We start from the raw sequence: 11,887 nt of genomic DNA on the forward strand, positions 1-11,887 counted from the left end.
GGCTCGAGCTCGGGGTCGGGCTGAGTTGCTCCAAAGCTGCTCACGTGACAGTGTGAGGTGGCTCCCCTGGAAACAGCTGTCCGGGGCTGATGTTGGCCTAAAGTTTGTTTAACTGTCTGCAGTGTCCTGTTAACAAATAAAACGCGTTGAAACAGCGTCCTGACAAAAACATTCAGTGTCTCATGTTAGGTCAAATGACTTGATTCGATTAGATTCAACTTTATTGTCAGTAAGTTCAAGTACTGAGACAACAAAATGCAGTTTATGCATATGTACATATGAACATGCATATATAAATAATAGTGCAGGTGTAAATTATATTAACAAATATATACTGTAAGATATTACAGCTTGTGCAGCAGTGGCAATTGCTGTATGAACATAATTATTGCTGTAATTATACAGTGCAGGTTAATTAAGCTGTATTGTTTCAGTATGAGATATAATACTGTATATATAAACATACGTTTACAGTATGGACAGTATTAACAGTAATAGTGTGAGTGTGAATGCAAGTGATTCAATTTAGTCAACATTATACACATAATAAACAGCTGCATATGAATACACAATATACAGTATTATTAAGCTGAAACACACATAAAGACTCTGATACCTCTACGCTTTTGTTTCTTCTTGTTTGTTTTTGAGCAAAAAGATACACGTACCTTCAGCCCCAAAACTGAGTAGCTTTTTTTTTTTTTCAAAGAACATCTCTCTTCACACCCACAATCAAAATATTTCACCAAAACTTTAAAAATATGTCATGTTTCTACAATAGCCCAGAACGGACACACCAAACACTGGCACTAGATAGGAGCATATTTTATGAGTGTTGTGCCCACAATAGTTTCTCCCTCATATTAGGAATGAGAGGATGTGAGACGAGGGGCTCTGTGCCACTAAATCCTACACACTCCTTCTTTTATTTTTCATTTACTTCTCCACACCGACTGAATTTTTGTTTGTTTTGTTCTACAAACATCAAATCTGCATAGAAACACAAATAACATTCATATCATTCTTTGTTATAAAATTCTTGAATAAACCAGCTCTTCATTTTGAAACGGACTTGTCGGCTTTATCAAAGAAATCTATTATAAGGATTGTGCTAATCTTTTAGAGACAATCAAATCTTGACTGGAATATCAAACTCATGTCTGGCCAAATAGGAGAAAAAAAGAACTAAGGAAACTTGGTGAAGGGATCATTATTCCTATTCTGCCACCTACAGGCAGACGCTCTATTGTACAGCCATAATAATTTCTAGGAAAGAGCGAATGGACACAACACTGTATGAGAGGAAACATTTTATTTTGAAACTCAAATTAACACATTTTCCAACACAAACAGGGTGTTGAATAGTCCGGCATATGATGTAGAACTTAAAGGGAGTCATCTCCCCATCCCATCATATTAATCCTATGCTGTTATAACAACACCATCTGATATTAGCATGTTTTAGTAAAGATATAGTGACATCAGATTCACAATCAGAAGGACCAAGAATTATTTTTGTTTATAAGTAAACCGATTCAAATACTTTTACAGGTTATAAATACATTTCCACCAAACATTTTTGTGTTATTACAGTCAGAGATTGGATGATGTTGAGTAAAACCCAGCACCATCCTTCTTACATGAGTCCACGTTTCAGATTTGAGGAGGTTCTGGATTTCACTCAGCAAAGTTATACACAGAACTCAGTAAATGATCAGGCACTAGGTAAATAAAACTTTTGTTTAAAAATGTGTCTTCAACTGTTTAATAACTACTGCAATTAAATGATTTATACTTTGCTGGCTACCTTTGATTCAGTCCAAAGGCCCAATTCAAGTAGATGCATTATCCTCAAAATGTATTATTTTAACTTATAGATACAAATGGTAAAAAATACAGTGTCTGAAATTATAAATGTAGCTAAACATGAGCTACAGTAGCAGAAGCTGTTCTAGCAGTTATGCTGAGAAGAGATCTCTGAAAGTTTGCAGCAGAATGACAATGACACAAAAACCTAGGCCAGATTTATGACAACAGACAAACCAAACAAGCCAATATTTCCAGCACAATAGGATCACTGTGTGCAAACACAAAAGAAAAAGCATACTGAAATGTTACTGTGTCATTAGCAGAAATAATACTACAATAAAACTGTATAATCATAATAATAAATAAATCATCATGATCAAAATGTTGTTTGGTTATTCTCTTATCAATACTGCTCCAATTTTGCTACATTACATCTCCATTTTCAGACAAAGAAGCCTTTGTCGAGTCGACCAGTCCTGCGCTTTCGTCCACCAACAAAGAAGATTCTGTTAAAGGCCTTTTCGTTCATGACCACGGTAAATATTTCCCTCTCTGCCGAAAGAGCATTCACAGTCCAAAAACACTGCTGTGACCCATGAATGGATTGATCTAATTCTCCACTTAGAAATCTAATAGCACCAGTGGTTCTACCTACAGAACTTCATTCTTTAGTCTTAAACCAATTTTCCTGCCTACACTAACCAATCAGTGTCTGTTGTAAAAGCAGCCCTCATATATAGCAAGCACACATTACAAGCCTTTTTTTATTTGATAGATCAATTTGACTATCAAGCAACAGACCAACAGCTGTTGGTAGATCCATTATAGTAGAAGCATTACAGTATGTAAATCTTAAAATGCTGCAGATATACAGTTTTCTTTCACATTTTGTCATGTCTTTTAACTTCATGATATAACTCTATAAGCTGATGATTTTAATAGGCAAGTTTGTGCTTCTGCATATGTCATGTCAGAAGTGATGTCTCATGGACTCCTTCCGGTTGTGAATGAACAACCATCATATGACTGATGAACTTGGACTTTCACAACACAGATCACACTAATCAGATGATCGGTGGTTCAATCCCCAGCTCCTTCAGTCTGCATGTCGAAGTGTCCTTTGGGCAAGATACTGAACCCCAAATTGCTCCCTGTAAGTCGCTAAATGACTAAATGTAAATCCCCCCAAAAAAACAACAACATGAAAACTGAAAGTAAAGCCTGTGGAAAGACTTGTAACAGACTTTATCAAGACAGTAACAAGTAACCGGTTAGGGCTTTCTTTAAAAACAGCAAAGTTCACTTAAAATAGGGCTTTTCACTCTGCACTTAACTTAGAAGCGTCTTAGGCCCAGGCCATGAAAGCGCACACACTGGCACAATCCTGGGACATCAAAGTTCCCCTGACTTTAGCCTAGGGCTTGCTGGCCCTTCCCAGGATCAGGGTTAGCCCCAAGTTAGTGGCGCTATCCCCTGTAAATCAAATGAACACAGGCATAAACACCTGTCAGTGTGATGGGCCTAAAGTAAAAAGAATGTAAACATAAACAAATATTAGTCACGTGTTCTAACGGATATTTAACCCAGGGGTAGCAGAATGGCAGTGTGAATCATGGCCCTGGGCTAAAAAGGTGTGTATGGAAAGTAGACAAGTTATTCCAGGCTAAGAATGTGCTCTAGGAAACCTAAGTATGTGTATGTGTATGTATCGTCACTTTCAAAGTGACTTCTCAAGTACATAAAAAAGGGGGGAAAAAAATGCCGTCATTCAGATATAACCATAACCTTTTGGTACTTCTCAGCTGGAGTGGGGTTTGACCGAAACGTCCTGCATGGCACCGTTTACAGGTGCTGGCTTGTTGCCAAAGTTCCAGTCCACTGGATTAAGCAGCTGCATGGTCTTCTTGTGCGTCCAGATAGGGTTGATGATAAATGTAAGCAGAGCGAGGCCAGTGAAGAAGAGCACAAGCTGTGGCACGGCCACGTGGGTGGTGAGCTCTCCCCAGTGAGTCAAGATTACCCACCACATGTAATAGGTGAGCACCATGCGGCAGTGGAACGCATGGATCATCACCCACTGGTTGGCTCTCCAAAAGAGAGTGCACGCCCAGCCAGCCTGTCAGAGACAAAGAAAGGTGGACAGATAGAACTGATTTCTTGTTTTTGATTTTGACACCACAATGCATCCTTGTAACATGTGTGCTCAGAGAGATATTTATCAGAACTTCCCCTTTCTAAGAATGCTATCTGTTGACAGAGAGGAACTGAAATCTGATGATCTCTCCACACTAATCTAATCTGTAAGAACAAGATAAACAACCAGCAATAATAATAATTTGGTGACTACAAGTACTGCTCAAATGTGATGAAGGAAAAAAGGGATGACGGACACTAAAGGCCCCTACCTTCAGTAACATCCAGGATATACATGTAAATGGTGTGCTCATCTCCAGCAGCAGCGTCACCATTGGCAGGAAGTGGCCGTGGGTGTCCCACACCACGGCCCCTGCATATCCCGAGAGGGCGAAGAAGTGGTGCGTCGCCAGCGGGAGGTCAAAAGACCTGAATACCACACTGGAGGTGTGAAGTGCTACATTCTCAAACACAAAGAAACCCGTGGCTGTGAGGACATTGAACCACGACCAGTCTTCTTGCCCCCTCACTCTGTCTCGAGTTAAAGCCGAATCCTCTGTCAGGGCCCGGAGACCGGCTACAGAACTCTGGATGCCAAAGGCTGCCCGGGTCGCCGCAAGGTTCCAGAAAACCTTTTCTTTGGCTACCAGGGCGTTATAAGTCGGGAACAGTGCCCTGGATAGGAGGTGGGAGAGGAGGAATACTGCTGTATAGAAGGCAAAGCCAAGGCCAAGAAGCTTGAGGCGATAGTCCCATGAAAAGTATTCAGCACTGGGCTGGGGAAGAGGGCTGGTCTGCTGGACCGGATCCATGGTATTATATATATTAGATGAGGGGAGGCTCAGCTGCAGGTGGGGGACTGAGAACAGGGGCTGGTACATGCATGGCGTGTGAGTCACCTATTGAAACAGAAAACAAAGCACATTAAATAATCATTAACCACATTACTGACGCTATAAACAAACTATTAAACTATTACACTAGTCTAGCTTTAATGGACCTTGTGTCTGGATGTTATGAGCTAACTATTCTTGTATTAAGTCAGTAAAACAAGATAACCTCTCTACACCCATTAAAAGCGTCATTGTATCAATTTAAACCAGATTTATATTAAAAAACATTTAAAAAACACGCATACAGTGACTGCGTGGGAAAGTTAGCACAGAAAACAACAACGACGGTGAAAGTTACGGCCGGCAAACACGCAGACAAAATACTAACAAGTGTAAAGCGGTGAGTATTTCTCCTCACAGACTAGTTGGCGTGGTGATCATACATACCGTGCCGAGGTGTTTGGGCCGGACTCGGTGTCCCGGTCTCGGTTCTTCAGGCTGCAACAGGAAAACTCACATCACACGACTTCAATTTGGTCACATGATCCCCAAACAGGAAGTTACGCCCACTGGTGTCCCATTGGTCGACGCCGCTCTGCTCTGTGGAAACGCGCCATCCTATTGGTTAGACCCGAAACTCATTCATTATGCTGTGTGTATGATGAAGTGTATATGTTTTTGTTTTTTGTTCAGAGACCATAGACATATATGTGTCACATTTTAAGCCTGGCTTATAATAACTTTTATATTTCCGCAGAGAGACACAAGAAGTCAGTCACTCTCTACAACTCCTCCCTCAAAATATCAGTCACTTGCTTGTGCAATACATAAGTGCAATTTTCCACACATGCATACTGCACTTTAAACAATTAGTTTATTCTCTGTACAGTCTCTCAAACACTAAATTCTTTTATAAGGTTTTAGATTTACATACTGTACAGTTCACTGTTACTTGGCTTTTATTTTACTGTTACTGGTTTTATTTAACTGTTATTTATAACTGTGTATATAGTGTTAAATTGGATATCTTATAGGTGTATAGTGTTAAAGTTTTTTTCTTGGGATGTCACTATCCAACTTGTACAGTCTTCAAATGTTTTTCTTGCTATTACTTACTATCTAACTCACCATTTTGGAGCTGGTGTAACAAACACAATTTCCCTGCAGGAATTAATAAAGTATTTCTGATTCTGATTTACTTAATTCATCTTTTATTTCACCTTATTAACCTATTTATATGCTGGGTTATTAGCCTATATGTGTTAATGATCGGTAAAACTATCAGGCCAGAATGAATAATTTATAATATATATATAGTTTTTCACACAAACAGCATTTTATTGCATATTAATGCTTGCAGTTTACTCATTATCATTTTTGTTATATTTCTTACTTTCTCACAAATTATTTTGGTGAAAATTGTCAATTATTATGACAAAATTTAGCAGACCCCCTGCAGTACCTCTGCAGGCACCTTAGGCTAGTTGAAGACCCCTGCTCTATGGCATAGACAAAACAAAGCATATATTTCAGTTCAACATAAATGCAAAGTCATGTTCTGTTGAGGCAAAGTCAAATATGTTAATGTTTTGCAATGAGGGGACATGTATGGAATAAGGAAAATAGATACTTTATTGATCCTGAGGGAAATTCAAGCATCCAGTAGCAGCAGAGACACAGTTAACATACATTAAACATACATTAAAATGAACCTATAAGATAAATCTGAATTTAAATCAAACCAGTGCTAAGAAATTAGGCATGTGCAGAGAAAGCAAACATGTGCAAAGAAATTTAAGCTGTGCAAAAAAGGTAGGCCTGTGCTAAGATCTTTACAAATAGAAAACTATATAAAAAGTAAAAAAATAAAAAAATAGAAATAAAAAATAGAACTACAAATTGAGATAAAAACTATATACAAAATTGTTATTGTTACATGTTTTACATATACAGTGTACACACACATTGCATTCATCTACATATTACAAGTATATGATAATATATAGATGCTATTAACAAAGTAAAATATTTTATTTTTACAGTACATGTGGTTACAAGGTGGAAATATTTAGGATACAGGTTGTGCAAAAAAGCCTGGATTAAATTTCCAATTGTTGTGTGCACGACTGCAGGAGACGGTGAAGCAAGGTGCACACTGGCAGATAGCCATAGTGCCGTAGTGATAACACACATTCACACACACACATACACCGATAACCACAGAACTGTTGGAGGGAACCCACCAAGACACAAGGACCTGCAGACTCCACACACAAAAGAAAGAGGTTAGGTGGAACAACCTTCCTGCTGTGATAGTGATAGTGTGAGTATTGCAATTCAGTTACAGCATTTCCTCACCTGCAACAACAATAGTCATGGTCATATGATGATACAGCTGTTTAAACATTCTGTTAGTACTATATCAATGTTTTGAACACCCCACAAGTCAACGGATGAACACTCTTGAATAAATAGAAATAATAGTCTTAAATGAACTATGTCTCAATAATCCTAAAAATACATCTGACCAAATATTTAAGTCAAATTAAACCTTGTTTGTGAATAAAGTAAAAAAAGGTGTACTGAGAAATCCAGCGGTATTATCTCATGAGTTTCACTCTTTATCCATCAGGGGGAGATCTTGCCTTGTATATTTGAGATTGGTGAGGTGAGTGGTTAAAGGAGGTTTTTTTTTTTTTTTTTTTCCAAATAGAAATGACCTAACCCTGTTAATGAATGCCTGCTATATGGCTGAATGAACATGTTAACTACAAAATATATAAAACCAAATATTAAACAGGTGTTTAATTTTTCTTCCTGACTCTCCTGACAAATTACATCTTTTTTGCCTGACAAAGACCTTGCAGGTTAAAATCTTGCATTAATAAAAGCTTTTGGGAGCTTGCAAATTTCAGTATGCAGACACTCTTACCTTTCCCTACAAATTGCACCTCTGTCATTCTCATTAGTACATTGGGTTTGGTGACCTCATAAAATTCCCAGCATAGCTATGCACTTTTTGAATCAAAGAAGAGGTCAAATCAGACAGAATAATTCAGAACACCAGTGTGCAGGGCTTTTAATAGAAGGGATTTGAGTGTTTTGATATTCAGACGCTTAAAAGTAATCCTGATAAATTGTACAAAAACATATTATTAAGTGTTGATCAATGGATATCATTCCTAAAATTGGCATCTTATGATAACAGGTCATAGATAGATGTACTGACAGGAAATCTGCACTGAAATTCATAGCAGACGTGGTTATTTGTGTGGAACACCAAGTATATAAATGCACAGCAACAACTGCGTTAAACCTGCTGCTTAAGATTACAATAGCATGTACATATGGTACAATATAATAGGATGTTATAAGCACAAAGAATATTATTGAAAACTCTTCACAAACAACGTCCTAACACAACATATCCTTGATCTACAAACATTTTGCTACTCTATCCGCATTTTTACATGCGTATTGTTTTAGAATTCCTCTTAGACAAACAACCATGTCAGGTTTAAATCACTGTAGTACATCTTCTACTGGGTAAAATGTCTTTGAACAATATTGTTTTTGTTTGGATGACCTGATCTGAATATTTTTAGGACACTTTCCATTTTGTATAGCTATAATAACTATGCAAATTTAATATTTTGGGAAGGTTTTAAGAGATCACAGTTACTTATATTAAGTGACAATATATCCTATCAATGATATCAGATCACTGGAGACTGTTGTGACTCACTTAACCAAGAACAGTAAAACAGTAAAAGACAGCATTTTCTCTGACAGGTGATTCAAAAGTGCCCTTCAGCTTTATCTTGCTGTTATTTTTGGTTAGCAGCCTGCATACAGATATAAAATGCATGAAATGTCAAGAACACTTTGATAAATTCACTGAGGTTCTCCTGCTGTGAGCTAAAATACTACCATCAGGAATCCTGTTGTTTTTAGGACAAGCACTGAGTATCTGTATAATGTAGTTTGGTGTCTGAAGATATAAAATGAAAATCATTAATTAATCAAATCATTTCATTTTACTATAACTGGCATAGTAGTGAGAGTATGTTACTAAGGTTTGATTTTCCAGAGTAAACAGGCACCACACAGACAAACTTTTCCAAACTTTTTCTCCAAAAATTTAATTGCAGAATTATTTACACTGGATGACCTCAGCAATGATCAAACTACTCAAAGAGGCAAAATCTTTCAATAGCTCAGCTAGGAAAGAATGGAGGAAAATGCATATGTTATTGCAAACTACTCAAATAATACAAAAAATAACCCAATGATACAGTAACTTGCACTAAAATAACACATTGAGAAGTGCATATGTGATTGACTTAAATAAATACATAACAAATCAGTAGGACAGTGTCTTAATTTTTAACAAAAATTACTTAAATAAAATGAATAAATAAGCCTACATTCAGAATCAGTATTTCGCATGCCATCATATCAGCTTATAAAATAACCATAACAAAGTAAAAATGACAAGAAAACATGAGCAAATGCAGAAAATAGTTATGTTTCAATGAAGCATATATTATATATTTATATATCTATATATATTTCTTTACAAATAATGAATATTTGGCATTATATTCATCCTCACTATAGATATGATATACAAGAGATGAAAATAGTTTTAGCTAAACAACTACCTTTTTCATTTTATCTAGTAATTATAGAGTGGTTTTCACATTCCAAGTTCAAGGAAGTGTTGTATCAGTCTATCTCAGTGAGTGTGACGCTCTTTCCACGGCATGATTACGAAAAAATCCCCCTGAAATATTTCACATCACGGGTTCTAGAGTTAAAAGCAGATAGACAGTCGTACCAGAAGTGAGGCCACAGATGTTGAGATGCAAGCGGAAATGATAGAAATACATGACTGGAAACGGGACAAGGGAGGTAATGGCAGGAATGATTGCTTACATGAAGTTGAGGAAGGACACATGACTGTGTTGAGTAATGATTTTACAGTATGTTGGATGTCATCAAAAATATGTCACTTGGAGTGAATTGCTGCCCTCATGATACTAGTGCAATGAAAGCCCGTGGGGTTTGCACAAGGTTTTGGTGGGTGACTAGCTGTGTTAAATTACCATGATTTAAAAAACTGAATCATCACCACAGTTACTTTCTGACAAGTGAGGAATCCTCCAATGCTCACAGTATCAAATGCACACCACACAAGTGTACGCCAACCAAAGCAATCCAACATAAAACAGCCACTGAAATAAGTTTAAAGAAGGAAATTCAAGACCAGTCTGTTTAAGAATGTGTTTATATCTAGTTGGATTAAATCAAAAAACAAAAAAACACTTTCAATGGATAGAAAATAATTTTCACTGGGACACATACTTGACCCCAGCTGTTACAGCAAAGGAATTTTGTTCATAGTTTAGAAAATGGCTCTGCGAGAGAAGTGAGATAACATTTTTTCTCTAAAGGACATGCTTCTCAACCTCTGTGTATTATTTTCAAGGCCCAGTTGTTAACTCTAACTGTAGTGGCAAATTTAGTAAAGTCTCTATTGAACAAATTCTCTTCAACATTTTCTGCTCCCCCGTGACTTCTGCAACTGATTCCACTTCACTGTTTGAAATGGTTTGTTTGTTGGTTTGAAAATGAAAAATGGTCTCATTGCTATTATGTGAATGCCTCTCGAAGGAGCAAGACATATGCTTTAAACTGAACCGAGGTGGTGGATACACTTTCACAGCCCTGATCAATTTGCATAAGGGTTAAACTCCTCTGTTGTTTCAATGACAGCCTTCAGTGAAACTAACCGAGCACAGATAGAAATACATGTAGTGCTGATGCTTAAGTTCTACAGTATAGGCCACTATTCAGCAATACATTTATCAACGCAAGCTTTGAAGGGCCCCGGAGGCTGTTTGCTTGATCTCACCAAGGACCTGAAATCTTACATAAGCTGCTTTGCTTAGTCAAAGGCAGGATGAAAAATACCCAGCACAGCGGCTAGCAAACCTCACAGAACAGCCTTCCAGCTACATAACAGCATACAACACCAGCAGTTTGGGGCTCAGTGAGGAGCTCTCGTCTTCTCTAAGCCAGCATATGTCAGGCCGAGTCTGTCTCTCTCGCGTCTGCCTGCCACTGTGGCAACAGCAGGGGAACGTCTCTGCTCTGCCAACTGCCTGGCATCGCACACCCAGACGCTTTCCAGAAACCCACTGTTATACTCTTAAAGGTTCCTGCCTCTGCAGTGAAAAAAACTACAGAATAATAGATGGGTGTGCTTTTTAAGAAACATCTAACATTCAGCTGAGGGCTGTCGAGAGCCCAATCTGTAATTGAAGTACGGCCCTGCATGTCTGAAACACTGACTTTATGTGATTTGTTGGACTGGAAATACTTCCCATCTTTCTGAAATGTATTGTCTAAGCTCTGAGATTTATCGTGTATACTGATACAGTGTAGGTTTGAACACTGGAAACAAATCTATAATATATCTGTCTATACTTGGAGTCATGATGTGTTAAACAATTTGAATTGCATTTAATCAAAAATACAATCTGTCCAAAAAGAAAAAGTACATTTTATGCTATGCTATGGCATGTAAAGTATGTTTTCATACTGTTACTGTTTATATGTGTGTTGGTGTGTGAGAGAGATGCAGGTCAGGCCACAGTTGGGTAGTAATAGGGCAATCAAGCCACACTGACCCCAGATATCACATATCAACAAAACACACATATACACACACACACACCAAATATTAAAATACAGATAAATGTACTTTGATCTTACTTCTATATGATAAATCTCCCTGGTCCTAGCCATAATACACACGGGCACGATCACTCAACCAAAAATGTATAAGTCATAAAAATAGATTTTTAAGGGATGTATCAATCAGCTCTTAGCGCTTTGATTGTTTGTCTAGTACTGTATTTATTAAATAAAAAGCAGCACCATTTAGTTGGTTGATTATCCAGAGTTTTTACCAATAGACTTCCAGTCTTTTGAATATAAGATTGGCAATACAATGAGGACTGTTGTTCATGTTACTGGCACAAAAGCTTGATAATAAAGAGTAGCAGAGTTTTAACCTTTGCTCAAGATGAGTTTAACTTTATGAG

At 37.5% G+C, this 11,887-nt stretch overlaps 1 protein-coding gene across 1 annotated transcript; it reads right to left on the reverse strand.

Moving 5' to 3' along the window:
• Positions 1 to 1,293: 1,293 nt before the first annotated feature.
• On the reverse strand, positions 1,294 to 5,351 carry cln8 (CLN8 transmembrane ER and ERGIC protein). Its single transcript, XM_010738045.3, has 3 exons — positions 5,223 to 5,351; positions 4,215 to 4,841; positions 1,294 to 3,925 (listed from the first exon to the last, which is right to left on the reverse strand). Exons 2-3 carry the CDS (start codon positions 4,821 to 4,823, stop codon positions 3,608 to 3,610), a joined length of 927 nt encoding a protein of 308 aa, XP_010736347.2. The 5' UTR covers positions 4,824 to 4,841; positions 5,223 to 5,351; the 3' UTR covers positions 1,294 to 3,607.
• Between the last annotated feature and the right edge of the window lie 6,536 nt (positions 5,352 to 11,887).

The sequence above is a fragment of the Larimichthys crocea genome, chromosome XXIV, assembly GCF_000972845.2.
Source record: "Larimichthys crocea isolate SSNF chromosome XXIV, L_crocea_2.0, whole genome shotgun sequence".
Taxonomy (NCBI): domain Eukaryota; kingdom Metazoa; phylum Chordata; class Actinopteri; family Sciaenidae; genus Larimichthys; species Larimichthys crocea.

Coding starts and splice junctions, on each gene's coding strand:
- cln8 (XM_010738045.3), bottom strand. CDS start 4,823: ATGTACCAGCCCCTGTTCTCAGTCCCCCACCTGCAGCTGAGCCTCCCC. Junction 3,926..4,214: donor TATCCTGGATGTTACTGAAG/GTAGGGGCCTTT, acceptor TGTCTCTGACAG/GCTGGCTGGGCGTGCACTCT.